Source organism: Spermophilus citellus, assembly GCF_964194105.1.
Source record: "Spermophilus citellus genome assembly, chromosome: 4".
NCBI classification, from domain to species: Eukaryota; Metazoa; Chordata; class Mammalia; order Rodentia; family Sciuridae; genus Spermophilus; species Spermophilus citellus.
The window spans coordinates 114,465,479-114,481,688 of record NC_138185.1 but is presented as its reverse complement, the minus strand read 5'-3'; the positions used below and the strand labels follow the sequence as shown (position 1 = coordinate 114,481,688).

At 51.1% G+C, this 16,210-nt stretch overlaps 1 protein-coding gene across 4 annotated transcripts in view; it reads left to right on the top strand.

The window, feature by feature from the left end:
* SMAD6 (SMAD family member 6) overlaps positions 1 to 16,210 on the top strand; it is a 75,415-nt gene that overhangs the window by 7,556 nt on the left and 51,649 nt on the right. For 2 of the 4 annotated variants that reach the window (XM_081292202.1, XM_081292203.1), the window contains exons 2-4: positions 724 to 861; positions 2,351 to 2,407; positions 6,380 to 6,457. In XM_081292202.1, coding sequence (XP_081148328.1) covers positions 724 to 861; positions 2,351 to 2,407; positions 6,380 to 6,457 — 273 coding nt within the window. The remainder of the gene's footprint in view (positions 1 to 723; positions 862 to 2,350; positions 2,408 to 6,379; positions 6,458 to 16,210) is intronic. The other 2 variants (XM_081292204.1, XM_081292205.1) reach the window with 1 other exon arrangement.

The following is a 16,210-nucleotide window of genomic DNA, read 5'->3' as shown; positions in this document are numbered from 1 at the left end:
ACTCAGGTGTGTCCCTGGGTGGTGTCAAAGCTCAAGGCCTAGGCAGCGTCTGCAGGGGGACTTCATGATTCTGTCCTGCCTTCCACCTTTTGATAAATAATCCCTGCAAGAGGTGCTAGGATTAGGAAAGATGGCTTGACCATACCTGCCACCTCCATTGCTTTGGGGATGGGGTGGGGATGAGGTGGGGGGTGGGACAGATGCCCTGAGCTCTATGCCGTGTGTTACTGGGCCTCAGCCAACCAGATTTTTACCAAGTAACCCTAATGTAGGAATCACAGGCTTCCTGATAAATGTGTGGGGTAGTGAAAAGGTCATGAGGCTGGAGGTCAGAGACTTGGCTCTGGTTCTGGCTCCACAACCAGGTCCCCAGGGAGGAACCTCCACTGGCCTGGCCTGTCTCCTCTGTATAGTGGGAGCGCTGGCCTCAGTCCCATTTTCCCTGTGGAGCTCCAGCCCTTCCTGTGACATACTCTTGTCTTAAGAGGCTGGCCCTCGCTCAGGACTGTCCTATGGGCCTGTGGACCAATGCAGTAGGTGGCTCTTGTGGAAAACAGATAGCCCCTCTCGGTGAATCTTGTTTGGGGTCTCCTGTGGGCTCACCCGGCCTTGACCCTCAGCTTCTCTCTCTCCACACCTTTATCCAAGATGTGCCCAACTTCACCATATCCCCATCACTGATGCTTTTTGTCCTCAAATGTTATGTGAGCACTTTCTGTGCAGGTGGTGTGCTGGCCCCAGCAGGGACCAGGGCTGTGAGACCCGGCGCCGCCTCATTCCCTGGCTCATGGAGCAGTGGAGCAGAGTCTGGCCTGGGCACAAATCCCACCTCCACCGTGATTGGCTGGGGGGCATGGGCAGGTCAGTTTCCTCATCTGTAAAACGGGGATAATAATGCCATCTAATTATTTATTTCTATTTTTGAGGAAGGATTAAATACAAATAGGTACCCAGCAAGCAGGATTAACCGCTCTGTGCAAACTGTTTTGCTGGAGCAAATGGGCTACTCCATGATTCGCCCTTCCTTCTCGCTAACCCCCATCCACAGGGAGTCCCTGTGTCTAGGCCTCTGAACCTCCACTGTGTAGAGGCAACTTCTGGCTGGAAAGGCCAGGGTGGAGAAGAGGTGAAGCCTCATTGGGTGTGTGGAGCCCAAGAAATGCTCCTAGGACTAATTGTGACCCATTATAATTGCGAAAACACTTATTACCCCTGTGTCATTCCTGATACCCGCCTAATAATAGTTATTACCCCTTTATTACGGCGGAGTTTGCCTTCGTTTGCGATTTGATGGTGTTGAGTTTCATTTAGGGAAAATGAAGGGTCATTTCATTCATGCAAATTGTTACTTAGTTTAGCAAATTGTTACTTCCCCATAATGCAAGAGGCTAAGAAATTCTTCTGAAGACAAAGCATCTGTTTTTAAGGAGGATTATTTTAGGCAAATGAAAGGAAACCCAAAGGAAACACCATAGACAATAAGGAACCCAGGTTCTGAGCTGGGAAGCCGAGTCCCACCCCTGCCTTTCCCTTCCAGAGCGGGAGACTGAGGCCGAGAGCTGGAAGCAATGTTTTGAGGCCTCCCGTTGAGCTGCCTGAGCTAGGTTTGGCTTCCTGGGCCACAGCCAGCCCTGGGGTCCTCCTCCCTACACCCAGGAATGTCAGTTCTTACGCAGCTCATTTGGAAACAGATTTCATGTCTGGGCCTTGGGATTCACCCTCAGCTCTGACGAGGCTTGCCAAATTTAGCCAGTAAAATGCAGGATGCCCAGTTAAATTTGAATTTCACATAAGCAACATTTTAGTATAAGTATATCCCCAATATTGCAAGGGATATACCTATACTAAAATACTATGTCATGTTTACCTCAAATTCAAATGTAACTGAGCATCCTGTATTTTATCTGTCACTCCTATCTCTGACTTCCCCTGCACCCATGTTTCTCTTGTATAATAATAATAGGTACTATTTATGGAGGTGTTTTTCTACAGTGCCAAGAGCTGTGCTAAGCATTTTATATACATCATCTTCTTTTGCCCTCCCAGCAAAATTGGGAGGTCTCTATGATTATTATCCCCATTTCATAGCTAAGGAAACAGACTCAGAGAGGTAAGGTAACTGGCCTGAGCTCACACAGCCATAGGTGTCAGAGTAGGGATGGAGCCCAGGTCTTTCTGCACCCCAAGCCTCTGGCCTTAACTCATCCAGTAGTTTGGACAGTAGAGATGGTGAGGGACATAGAGGGCTTCCTGAGGACTGAGGAAACTAATAATGAGCCACAAGCAGAGGTCCAGGTGTGACCCCCCCCCCCCCAGCCTCAGCAGTGACATGCTGTCTCCTGTCTTTCAGAATCACCGCCCCCTCCCTACTCTCGGCTGTCTCCTCAAGACGAGTACAAGCCACTGGGTAAGTGTGTCCCTCAGCCCTGGAGGGGAGGGTTGGTGGCTGGGTGGGGTCCTCTGAAATGGGATGAAGTTTTAGGAACACTCCCACCGTTGGGCCAAAGCCGACCCAACTTCTGCAGCCGGCTATTTACATCTTGAAATTCCAGGGCTCATCATTAACCTTTCTGTGACCTTTAAACATGGGCCTGTCGGAGATGAATGAGTTCTGACTTCAGCCTGTCGTTGGAAGTGGATTGGAATTTCTGGGTTTCTTGTCCTCTCTCTCCCTCCCCCTGCCGGGGCTGTTCTGCAGTAGTGTGTATTAATCAGGAGTGTGACAGATAAGTTGGACATGAAGTCCTTCTTGAGAGGAGCTGTATGCCTCCCCACCAGCCACGATGTTCACCGGGACAAATAGGACATCGGGAATAGGTGGGATGAATGTGTATTGGCACAAAAGGCCCTGACAGGGGCTGTCTCCTAGGTGAGCTTAGTGACGGTGGCAGTGTCATTTTAGATAATTCCCCTCAGAGCCAGAACATGATTTCTGAAAACCTTACGGCTAAACCGTTAGCCTATCTACTGGGGTGGATGCCTGTCATTTTCAAAGTAGATCTCGCTTGTTCCCTGGCCCTCTTGGCTGTCTCCAGTGGGACTCAGAGCACACAGTGGGAGCACTGGACCCTGCAGGCTCTGGTGGCGGGTGCCGTAGTTTGGCCTTAACTGTCAGGAGAGCTACTCTGTGACCCAGGAAGTTTCTGGAGGATGCCGGCTTTCGAAGCCAGATGGCTAAAGCATTCCCGAGTGACCGCAAAGAGTGGGTTTTGTTTTGCTTTTGGTAAAGGTATCTTCCCAGTGGTATGTGTCACCACCATCTGGGAGGTCACTTCTGCATGTCACAGCCTCTCAGGGACTCACCCCAGTTTTCCCCCAACCCCCACCTTGTGAGGTTGGAAGTGCCCACAAGGTGCCCTCAGAAGCTTGACCTCTGGCATGAAGGGCAGAGGCTGCCGTGGAGGGCGTGCAGATCCAGGTGCACCGTGGTGGCTTCCCCACTGCGTGTTTCGGTCCTTGTTCCAGAAGCAGGATCATCCTGTGGATGGGGGACCTGGCACATTCACCTGGCAGGATGATAAGGAGAGGGGCTGAGTGAGTGAGGGGGCAGGTCACCCCGCCAAGGGGCAACAGGGCTCAGGCCCAACCCCAGAGCAGTCCCCATTCAGGTCCAGAGTGTCCCGTGCGTCACTCATAGGCTCGACTCAGTTCTAAGCACTAGTTGCTTAGAAGACCACTGGTCCCGTTAGAAGGAAGGGAAAAAAAATGCCTCAAAAGTTTGTAGTGAGTGTGGCACCTGGTTTAACCTCCCAGACCACTGCCCCGAGGGACTGTGGTCAGGAGCCCAGGATAAAACAGCAAAAGCCAGGACACCGCCCAGCCCTGTGGAGGGAGCATTTGGAAACCTACAAGTGTCCCCATTATTTTACAAATGGGACAACTGAGGCCCAGATGGAGGAGGTGACTTGTTGGGGGCTGTTGGAGCTCAGCCCCTTGCCTGTTTTTATATGACTTGTGAGCTAAGAATGGTTTTTATTTTTTAAATGGTTACAAAAAAAACATATCAAAAGAAGAAGAATAGGGGTTGGGGCTGGGGCTCAGCGGGAGCGCACCTGCCTGGTGGGTAAAAGGCACTGGTTAGGTTCTCAGCACCACCGCATATAAATAAATAAATAAATAATAATAAAAAAGATCATCAACAACTAAAAAAGATTAAAAAAGAAGAATATTTCCTGGCTCATGCAAATTTATATGAAATGCAGATTTTAGTGTCCAAAAGGAAAGTTTCACAGGAACACAGCCACGTGCTCCCTTTTCCACTTTGTGGTGGAGTTGAGTAGCTGTAACAGGCTGTAGAGCTTGTAAAGTTAAAACACACACACACACACACACACACACACACACACACACACACATATTTGGTACCAGGGATTAAAAACTGAAGCCGGGTGCGCTTAACCACTAAGCCACATCCCCAGCACTTTTTATTTTTGAGACAGGGTCTCACTAAGTTGCTGAGGCTGGCTTTGAACTTGCGATTCTCCTGCCTCAGCCTCCCCAGCTGTTGGGATTACAGGTGTATGCCACCACCGCACCTGGCTAAGTTGAAGATATGTATTCTCTGGCCCTTAAAAGAAAAAAGGTGGTGACCCTGATATTGCCAACTATTCGCTGGTTGGGGGGGAGACTTGAAGCTGGGGCTCCAGGTTCTGCCCAGAGTCCCTCCTCAGGCTTGCGCAGTGTTGGAGTTCGGGAGCGTCCTTTATTTAACAGCCCCTATGACATGGCTGCCCACCTCCGAGGCCCTCATTGGAAACGCTAGATGAGAGGGTTTGGGAGGGTATGATTGGGACTTGGTAGCTGTGAAAGGTGGAAGGCACCTGCCTTTCCAATTCCTCTGGAAATCTCTCTATGTGTCGGTCAGGACAGGCCAGGGCTTAGGCCATGGTGGTGCTACTTCAGATGTAAAGTGGCAGCAAAGCCACCGAACACTTGGGAACATTAGGTGCTAAAAGTCCTTTAAGAAGTTTCCACTTAGGCATTGAGGTATTTTTTTTTTCTGTTTGTTTTTCTTTGTTTTTTAAAGATTTTCCAAGGGCATTTATTTTCCTCCTAATACTTCTACTAGCAGATAACTTTTTTGTTCCCTGATAAATAGTCTGAGGTTTTTTTTTTTTTTTGTATTATTTTCTCTTCCTTGCATTGTTGCTTTTTCATAAACAAAAAGTCAGTTCACTTCTAAGCCTCTGTGATCACATGAAACCAAGAAAACAAAATAAAACCCAGAGTACTCAGTCAGCATCTGGCAAGTGGGAAACAACAACAAAAAAAAGGCCAAATTGGTTAATGTTTCATCTTCCCGCTCCCCAAGCCATGTGGTAAAAGGGAAAAATTCCTGCAAGATCGAATGGAATTCTAGCTAGCTCAGGCCTAGGCTAATGGTTTTGTCCCAGGAACCCCTGACCCCCGAGTGGCTCTGCTGGGCCAGGTGGGGCCAGGTGGGGCCAGCAGAGCCAGATCCAGGTTGTGCTGGGTCAGCGGAAAATGAAAATGCTGCAGGTTCCGGGGACATGCCTCCCAACTCCTGGACAGGCCTGTCCCTTAATGGGGACAACACCCAATCACTGGTAGCAGAGGCCCCGACCCAGGAAAAACTTGTCAAGTGTACTTGTCCCAAAAGGCATCAGTTTGTCAAGGTAGCAGCTCGGTGTTCAAGAGAAAATGTGCTAAAGAATTTCCCTTCCCATCTAACCGTACTGCAGACAGGACAAGCCAATAATGCGTGCCATATGAAGTCCTTAAACCTACCACAAATAAAAACAAAACACAAGAAGGCCTTAAAAAAACAATCCAGGCATCGAAAGTCACATGGTGAGCATGTTAGGGAGCAGGAGAGAAGAGAGAGAGCAAGGGGGAAAAAAAAAGTTAACCTGGGAGCAAATGCTTGAGCCCTTAATTAGAGGGGTGTGAGTGGGACCGAGAGAAGATGGCTGCTGACTTGTTAAAACAGTTTCTCCAGTGCTAGCAGGAGGGAGGAAGGAAGGAAGGAAGGAAGCAAGAAGGAACAACTTCAAGAATTTTAATGGTTATAATTAAGTACAGCAACTATGAATTGTTTAGGGGCTTAATTTACCCTTACCCAAGAAGGCTCCAAGTTGCTACTTGCTGGGTCCCCTGAACTTGGCTTATTTCTGTGGTCAGAGCAATTGGAACTTTTCCAGGTGCCAGGGTCACAGCATCCAGCCGTTTCCAGAAGAGTTCCAGGGCTGGCCAGCCTGGAATGGGGTTACAGAGTGGCCTGAGAAAGCTGTGTGGGGCACACTGCCCTGTGCATGGACACACGTGCCCACGCCAACGCACGCTCGCAGGTCCCTGAGAAAGAAGAGGAGAGCGCATGGAGCCCAAGGCCAACTAAGTTCTCTTTCTCTTCCCCCGACAGATCTGTCCGATTCCACATTGTCTTACACTGAAACGGAGGCCACCAACTCCCTCATCACTGCTCCGGGTGAATTCTCAGGTTGGCATTGTTCTCCTGGCGTCGCGTCTCGGTCTTGTTGAGCTGTGTTGTGGGGTGGGTGCGGGGAGCTGGATGGAGGTCTTTGGATTTCTCCTCCCCTTTTTGGTTCTTTTCCTCCCACCCCTTGGGTGGAAAACGGCCAGTGTTTTAATTGCTAGTGTTCTTGGGCTTACGAGCCGTCTGCGTGAGTGAAACCTGAAGCTGGTAACTGTTAAAGAGCCTGTCCACCACGTTTTAACCGGTTGCGTCTACCTTGTCTCTCATGGAAATGGTAACAGCCAGCAAAGCTCCGTCGCTCCCTTGAGCAAGGGATCCTCCTCCTCTAGCTGTGGGAGGCAGCCAGACAGATATTATGCCTTTGTCTTCCTCCTGTTCCTACTTCTGGGGAAGAGCCCATGCGAAGGGTCAGCAGAGGGAGAAAGAGTGGGTTTGGGTAAACTTGCAGGAGGGTCGGGCCAGTGAGGAGTTTGCTAAGAGCCCATGGCTCCAAGTTCCATCCTGATCAGAGGATGCTAAGATAGGAAGTGGAGGGAACCTTGGTTTAGTGCTATCCCCTGACTGTCTAACGGCCCCAGCCTCTGTATTTCAAAGCCCTGTAGGGACCCCCACATTTGATAGAATAAGGTGTCCCTGAGTCCTGAGAAGTTGGTGGTGAACCAGGGGCATCAGGGCAAGAGGGGACTCAGGTGGCCAGGTCTTTTGGGAGCATGGCAGGTGAGGATAGCTGGGCTTGGGGCCTGGCTTTTTACTGGATGGGGGGCGGGGCTGACAGCCCTTGGGCTGGGTCTGTTTGTCTGCCTCAGAGCCTTAATTCCCCTTACCCCACGCCCAAGTCATACAGCAGTGCAGTGGGAGTGACCGTGCTCTTCATGGAGTGTTTACTGTGGTGGCCTCCACTCAGCTACTTTACATGTATTATCTCAGAACAGCACCAGGCTTGGGGGACTGAGGGTAAAGTCGCTCACCCAGGGTCAATCAGTGGCACAGCCACTTATGTCCAGGGTCTGTTCCTCAGCACTGTTGGGGTCCCTACTCTTCTGCAAGTGGGGACCAGTGTGCCTTCACTAAAAGCATTTCTCATAATATTCTGTCTATGGTTCCCCCTGACTCTAAGGGTGACACATCACTGGCTGCTTACAGTGACTGTTCCCTAGCCAGAGCCCTTCTCCATCCACTCCTGGTTGTCACCAAAACCGTGGGAGACCACAAGAGCATGGCTTTCTCAAAGACCAAGACACAGGAAGCTGAGGCAGGAGTGTGACTTGCCTGGGATCACGCGGTGGGCTCAGGGCTCACTGGTACAGGAGTCTGGGTCTCTTGGGTCCTACTCCTGTCTGCCTTCTGGTCTCTGGCAACCCCTTTATTTGGCTGCTTCATTCTCTTCTCTGCCTTTTAGGCCTCTTTGGTTGTAATCTCTTTCCCTCAAAGACCAAGCCAGATGAGCACAAGGAGTTAACTTTGCAATCCATTCTTTTTTCTCTGTACCTGTGCAGGTGAAAACAAGCAAGGGGCTTAAAGGTATTTTTGAATGGATTGCATGGGCAGCAGGGGTCTGGACGGATGGATGGGAACTTTTTTGTTCCCCTTTCCCCTGTTGTTAATGGTGGGAACTTCCATGTGTATTTCACAGTGTTTGCAGATAAAGTCTTGCTTAATCTACTTGTCTCTGCTGGGGCCTGGGGTCAGCTCTGGCTGGAAGGAGCAGACCCCAGAGCACCTACAGGAGGCTCCTCCCCCAGTCTGGTGTCTAGGAGAGAGCGCCCTCTGGAGGTTGGGAGGCCTACGGAGACTTCCACTGCAGACCATTAGGGTTTGTCTGCTTTGGAGGCCCAGTGGGACTGTGTTTGGGATTTCTGCACAGATGTCTCAGAGAATAGTCTTTAGTGCTGGACAGTGAGAATCCAGTGATATATCTTGATTGTATGGTTTTCATGCAAAAGAAATTGTGTTCAGGGGCTGGAGTTGTGGCTCAGTAGTAGAGCACTTGTCTGGCATGTGCAAGGCCCTGGGTTGGATCCTCAGCACCACATATAAATAAATAAATAAAAGAAAATAATTCTAAGGGGTGAAAGATTTGGGGGGACAATCTGGGATTTCCTGTGGCAGGGGATGGAAGGAAGTCTTGATAGGCGTTGGTGTGAGTTCCAGGTGGCCCTGGTGGGTGGGTAGAGGGTTCCCCTCTGGGGTCATGCAGGCCCTTTCAGGTATGACATGAGTCCTGTCCTGACTCATGGCCCTGGAGCTGTACTGGCCATCACACTGGAGGACAGGCTCAGGGAGGCTTGCAGGTCTTGGTGGATGGTGAAGTTCCTGTGGAAGATGAAAGGCAAGGAGGGGGTGAGGGGAGGGGCTGAGGGGGGCTCAGTGTTTGGGGTCAGGCCAGGGGACTGGATGTTCAAGAACAGGTAATAATGCTGATGGTGCTGATGATGACAACAGTTGACACTGGCACTCTGTGATAGCACTTTTATAAGTGCCAGCCATTCTCCATCTCATTGACTCCTTGCCGCAACCCAGCCAGAAAGATGTGATTCTTCCCATTGTACGAAGGAGGTGACGGAGGCTTATTGCTTAGCCACCTGCTCAAATTCCCCTATTGTAGGTGTCAGGCTTGGGAGGTGAGCCTAGGCAGTGTCGTTGCCCAGCCTTCCATAGCAGGAGCCCGGTCCCCTCCCTACACCAGACCCTAGTGGGGATTTGGGCAGAGTAGAGTGATCAGAAGGAGCCTGGGGGCACCCTGTCCTGATTTGAGTACCAGGGACAAGGGTGAGGGACTGGCAAGAGGCCCAGGGCTCGTGTTCACCCAGGAGTCAGCTGGGCACCCTTATGGATCACAGAGACCCAGACCACCAGCCAGGGCCCCTTTGTCTCCCTGTGCCCTGAGGAAGTCGGTCCTTCTCTTTGTCTCAGGACAGGCATCTTGTTCAAGCAGTGTCTGAGGCCCCAGGACAGAGACCTCCCTGTTTGTCTTGCACAATGACAGTCCCAGTGCCTGGCCTGGAGCTGTCTATGCTTCACTTTTCTGTCCTGCTGTTGAAGCTACTTGGGGGAATGATGGGGATTTTTTTTTGGTACTGGGACTTGAGAGTGAGTGCTTAACCCCTGAGCCACATTCCCAGCTCTTTTTATTTTTTTGTTTTGAGACAAATTATAATAATAATAATCACTAAATTATTCTGGGTGTGGCTGTTTCAGAGGCTGGCTTTGACCTTGCAATCCCACTGCCTTAGCCTCCAGCACCGTTGGGATTCCAGGAGTGTACCACTGTGCCCAGCCATCATGGGGATTTTTGAGGCTCAGTCACAGACCCAGGAGGGCTGTATTGGTGGGCAGGGTGGGGGCATCAGGAAAGGAGACTGTCTCATGTCAGCTGGCTACTGAGAAGTTGACAGAAAACTCATTCCACATCTGCATCAGCTCCTAATCTGGGTCCACGATCCTCACTAAACAGAACAAAATTTAAAAGCCAGAGGGGGCAAGTGACTGTGGGCACAGAGCTTTACCAGATCTGAAGACCCTTAAAAATGGAGTTTCTGGTGGGATTTGAGTAAATTGAAAGCCTAGAGGTATCTTTGGGGTGCCTTGGACTCTGGTGCCTAACTCAGTGTCTAGAGTACTGTCCTCTAAAGTCCCCTCAGGCCAATCTTCTTCATTGCAGCATTAATACTCTTCTCCCATTCCCTTGAATTCCCATTCAGTCTGGGGAGTCAAGCAAGATGTACCAGTAAAAGAAATTCATACTGGGGCTGGGGCTGGGGCTCAGTGGTAGAGTGCTTGCCCCTCATGCATGAGGCACTGGGTTCAATCCTCAGCACCACATAAATGTAAAATAACGATATTGTGACCACCTGAAACTAAAAAATAAATATTTAAAAAAATAAGGAGCTCGGGTTGTAACTCAGTGGTAGAATGCTTGTCTCACATGTGTGAGTCACTGGGTTCAATTCTCAGCACTGCATATAAATAAATGAATAAAATAAAGGTCCATCAACATAAAATATATTTTTAAAAAAACCAAGAAATTCATATTAAGTGTGAATGACTGGTAGGATTTTTTCTTTTTTTTAATTTGAAGGCAGAACTGTAGGTTGAGAGACCCTATGGGACAGAGTGGGCATGAAACAGGAGCTTTATGTCCTGAGTGAGAGTAGAATCCTGGCCAGGCAGGGTGGGTGCTGGGTGAGCTCTGGGTCATATATGAGAGCCTGGGTGGTGGGACATCCTGAGAACCAGGCCTGCCTGACTCCATGCTCTGGGGCCTAGTAGGGCACTGGGCATATATTTTTTTTTTCTGTAATGGGACCTGAACTCAGGGGTGCTTTACCTCTGAGCTATATCCCCAGTCTCCCCAGCTTTTCTTTTTAGATTTTGAGACAGGGTCTCACTAAATTGCTGAGGCTGGCCTCAGACTGGCAGTCCTGCTGCCTCAGTCAACTAGGATCACATGTGTGTCACCGCCCCCTGGGCAGCCTTCTTTAGGACCCGTGGTTACTATCCAATCTCAATCTCATGCCTATTGGACAACCAGTCAGATGCTTTGTTAAGCACCCACTGTATGCAAGGCATGGTGTAAGCTGTTCATCTTGGAGACCAGGTGGGCCCCTCTGGTGACCTTGGCGCTGTGTGTTGGTTGCTCGGTCCCCACAAAATGCTGGATTCTTCAGAGATCCATCAACGAGGGTACGTCCTTGGTTTTACAGAGCAGGCCCAGGGAAGAGAGGGAGCCACGTAGGACTGGTGAGCTGGGCATGGCGTCTTTCCTCCACCAACTTGACGGCAAGCTCCTTGCGGGCACAGGTCCGCCCATCCATCGTTTCATTCTTCAGGTTGGCAGAGGCTCAGAGAGGTTAGGGGACCCAGCTGAGGACCATGGAGCAAGCATAAATAGGTGGAGCCAGGTCCCCTCCTAGTTGGATCCGTGCTGCTCCCCCATCTGTTACCTGGTAGGTGCACCGCCTGCCTCCTTACCTTTGGAGCTTGGTGTCTTCCAGGTGCTCCGTTCAGTCTAGCCCTGCAGCAGTGGCAGGCTGATGAGCATGGGCTCTGGCCAGTGGGCACCGGATTCATGCTTTGGCGCTGCCCTGGATGAGTTGTGTGACAGCCACTTAACCACTCTGTTCCTGTGTTCTTACCTGTAAAATGATGACAGTGACAACATGTCCCCTGTGGTGAGGGTTAAAGGAGATGATGCTTGTGAATGAGCCAAAGGCTGGGTACTGCTTGGAGGTGTGACCATTACAGTGTTCCAGGCACTGTGCTGGGGCACAAGGTGGAACTTACGCCATATCCACCCTCGAGGTGCCCTGAGATAGGCAATGCACAAACAGTAATGGGAGGCAGTCTGGAGGAAGAAGGGGTTAGGACCTGCTCTTGGCATGGTGGGGAGGCAGCCTGGAAGAGGTGGTGTCTGAGCTGGGGCTGGGGTAGCTCAGTGGAACAGCTGCTTGTGAGCATGCCCGAGGCCCTGGTTTGATCCACAGTACCCAGAGAAAACCAAACCAAACCAAGTCGGGTTTTAATGGATGAATAGAAGTCTGCCAAAAGACACAATTTGGAGCATTTCAGAAAGAATAGCAGGTTCAAGGGCCTGGAGGCATGAAAACAGCTTGATTTTGAGAAAGCACAGGGTTTAGAGGGAGTGGGAGACCAGAGAGTGGGTGCTGGTGGGAGACGAGACCAGGGGATCAGGCCTGGGCAAGATTTGGGAAACCTTTTTACTAAACATAGAGTGCACAGATAGCATTGGGCTCAGTGAATTCGCACCCACAGAACACACCTGGTGACTCTCAGGGCCCGGATGTCATTGCTGTCATGAGATAATGCTCATTGCCCGTGGGTCTGAGGGTGCTTGGTTGAGGGGCTTGGAAGGGGAACTGTGAGAGCAGGAGATGAAGATTTGGCTAAAGGGGGTTTGTTTTGCTTTGGAGAGGGGAAGATGTTTTACCTGGAGCTCAGGGCAGATGGTACCCTGCCTGACACATGACCCCAGAATGGTCCCATGGGCTCAGGCTCAGGTCTGCTGGTCGGGGCGGGTTGCCAGACTTGGACTGAGCTCAGGGGCCAGGCCCAGCCTGCCACTTCCAATTCAGACATGGCCCGGCCTCCATTTCTGAATGAGAGGGGAGTGGAGGAAAAGGATGCTCAGCTTCTGTCCACAAATCCACAGCATTTGCTACTCACATCAAACCCCTGCCTTTTTTTTTTTTTTTTTTTTTTGTACCAGGGATTGAACTCAGGGACATTCACCCACTGAGTCATGCCCCAGCCCTATGTTGTATTTTATTTAGAGACAGGGTTTCACTGAGTTGCTTAATGCCTTGCTTTTGCTGAGGCTGGCTTTGAACTTGTGATCTTCCTGCCTCAGCCTCCTGAGCCTCTGGAATTATAGGTGTGCACCACTATACCCAGCTTTTTTTAAAAAAATCTTTAACCAACCAATGGGACAAAACCCCTTGTGAAGCCTTCCCAGGATCTCGCAGAGGAACCCATCTTCCTGGGCTGGCCAGTTGAGGCTGGGTAGAGGTGGTGAGGGGAGTGACACAGAGGACTCCAGCAGTCCTGGAAAGATCAGACTGTTGCAGAGAGGGTCTCGCCCACCTGGGTTTACCAAGGAGCAGTGTAGGGTGGTGGTCAGCATGGGTCGGGGGGTGGGGGTGGGGTTCCAAGCTCATCTTTGCTCTTTCTTTGCTCGTGACCTCAGGCAAGGTTCTCATCTCTCCAGACTCAGTTTGCTCAGCTGTGCCCTGGGCTGTTGGGTCACTGATCTCAGAGGTCCCTTGATGCTGGGTGTCCTGGCTATAGGTACCAGCTCCCTGGCCTTAGGAGATGAATAGCAGAGAATTGGGACTTCTGGCCTGCAATATCTTAGCTTCTCTTCTCATTATTTTCTGAATGCATAAGTATGGCCAGGGACAAAGTTGGGTAGAGGGAGGGGACTGGTGTTCTGGATGACTCTGTTGGAGTAGGAATGCGGGTGTTCAGGGAAAGCCTCATGGAGCAGTGATTCTGAGTGGGGTTTTGTAGAATGCCTAAGAGCTCAGCAAGATGACATCAGGGTTTAAACATCCTCTCAGGTAGAAGGTACAGCACAGCAGGGAGACATGCATGTGATCTGAGTTTTTTGTGGCTCTGTGGTGAGTGATGGGAGAATGGGGAAAGATAAATCCAGAGAGACTGTCCTGAACACCAGAGGTATAGGCTGGAGCAGAGGGATTATTGCTTCTGGGACCAAGGAACCCTGGAATATACCTGGTCCTGAGGGACCTTGACTGCCACCCAACCCTGGGCCTAGCCATAGCAGGGGGGTCATTGTGGATGAAATGAATGAATTTTTGTCTGGGACAAAGAGATCAAGGGAAAGTCCACAAAGACAGAAGGATCATCATATGTGATATTTAATAGTTGCAGTGAACACAGAGCTCTGTGCCAGACCTTTCTTCAGTGCCACACACATTCATAAAATCCTCCCAACAAGGGCTGGGGTTGTGGCTCAGTGGTAGAGTGCCTACCTCACATGTGTGGGGCCCTGGGTTCGATCCTCAGCACCACATAAAAATAAAGGAAGATATTGTGTCCATCTACAACTAAAAAAATATGTTAAAAAAATCCTCTCTACAACTCTCTGAGGTCGCCACAGATTCAAGGAAGAAGTAATGGAGGCTCAAAGAGGTTAAGTGACTTGTCCAAGGTCATCAGCTGGAACGCACTAGAGCTGGCATTGGAATGCAGGCTAGTCTGGCACGTGTTGGCGCTTCTCGGACACCCCATTGTCTGGTGGGATTCCCTGGAAGATGTAGATTCAAATACGGTCCTTGAGCTCCCGGGGCTTCTGTGTCCCTGGGAATCCAGGATTCAGCATATACAGCTCTGACCCGCTCCAGAGCATCTCTGTCTGTTGGCTGAATGAATGAAGGACCAGGGAGAGGGAGGGTGGGTAAGCTTCTGGGAGGGGTCTGCTGGGCTTGGGGTGTTGAGGGCCTGTCTAGGGCTGTTTTGAGCAGGAGGTAGATGTCCCAACCCCTCAGGATGCCTTGACAGCCTGCATCACCTGGGAACCAGCAGGTTTTCTGAGGAGACCTGAAATTCCAGAAAGTGTACTTGACTGATGGAGCCTAATGACAACCATCTGTTTACAGCCCCCACAGCCCCTCCCCTGTCCCCTGGCATGCTCTCCCCCGGGCACCCGTAACAATCGGGAGCCGCACTAGAAGGTTCCCTTGTCAGGGTACAGTGGCTGTTGCCAAGAGCTACTTCTTTGATGCAGAACATATATCCTGAACGTACTTTGTCAGATGTTTTTATATTAAACATTTTCCCTCCATGGCCCTGGACTGCCAAGGGAAGCAGAGACCGCATGGCTTTTCCAGTTGCCCTTTGTGGAAAGAATTCCTGACATTTCATGGGCCATTTCCCTATGCCCCCCAGGCAGGGCTCAGCACCCCCAGCCAGGGAGGGTAAGGCCTGGGGGCTGCACCTCTGCAAAGTGGTGGGGGACACTGGCCTTTGGAGAGGACCCTGTGTTCACCTTGTTGTAGAAGCTTCTGGGTTTGAAAATTAAAAAAAAAAACAAAACAAAACCCAGAAGTCTCATATCTGTAGCGGACATCAAAGCCGCTGGCCCAGACTGCAAGGTGAATCATTGCCAAGACTTTAATTGACCTTTAGACGGGGAGGTGGGAGCTCACGGATAGGCTCCCGGTAGTGACTTGACTCTCTGAGCCGTCCAGGGCAGTGTCAGTGCTGGACAGAAGAAAGGGGAGCAGGACTTTCTGTGCCAGGGTGGGGGAGGCTCGGGAGGCTCTTGAGGACACATTGGGGCTCTCCCATAGCTGCCCACCGGGTTGCTGTTTCCAGAAGGCAGGTGTTGGGTGTTGGGGTGGCAGTGTGCGCTCTGGACTCCAGGGCCGGCCCTCCTCTTCCCACCTTGCGCCCAGGTCAGGGCCTGCTGTGCGGTGGCTGGGGGGATGAGGCTTGTGATTCACACAAGGGCCCAGCCTCTCTGCCCCTTTCCCCGAGGATTCAGAACAGCTCTGCCATCACCTAGAGGTGTGGCTTCTTGGTACCCAGGGACTCTCAACTTCCTTCCTCTGTCTTGAGCCCAAGGAACTCGGTCTTGGTTTCAGGGAGCTGGACAACGCAGTCTCTGGGGTCTTCACTGCTGTTTGACCTGAGGGAGTAGCTGAGGAGGGTAGAAATGGCCCAGCCTCTGCAGGAGACAGACTCCATCTCCTTCTGCCTGTCTGCCGTCTGCCTTCTCCCTCGCAGGGCAAAGGCCAGAGAGAGCTGCAGGGATGTCCCCTGAGTCTAAAGGCAGCACCACCCATGGCCAGGGGGCTGGGAGACCCAGGTTCCAGTCCTCACCTGTCCCACATCTCTTAGTCATCGCATGCTGCTTCTACTCCACCTGCCTGATGGACCTCTTCCCCGCTCGTCGGCTCTCCATCCTCTGGGCACAGTAGAGCACCTTGGAGAGTTTTTGACGAGCTCAGACGCCGTTCCACAAATGGTTGGGATGGGACTGGGCATCAGAATTGGTTTTGTTTTAAATTCCCCAGGTGACTTGGATGAGTAGGCTGGGCTAAGCACCCAGATCTGGGTGGACCGCTTATAGGCCACCTTCCCCTGGGGGGACCCCTGGGTTGTGCTTGGTGACTGCTGGGCTTGGGGGTATGTGGCATCTTACAGCAGCCTGTGGTGTGTGTGAGCTGCCCTGGTTCTAGTCCCCTCAGCAGTGATAGCAGTGATCAGTGTCCT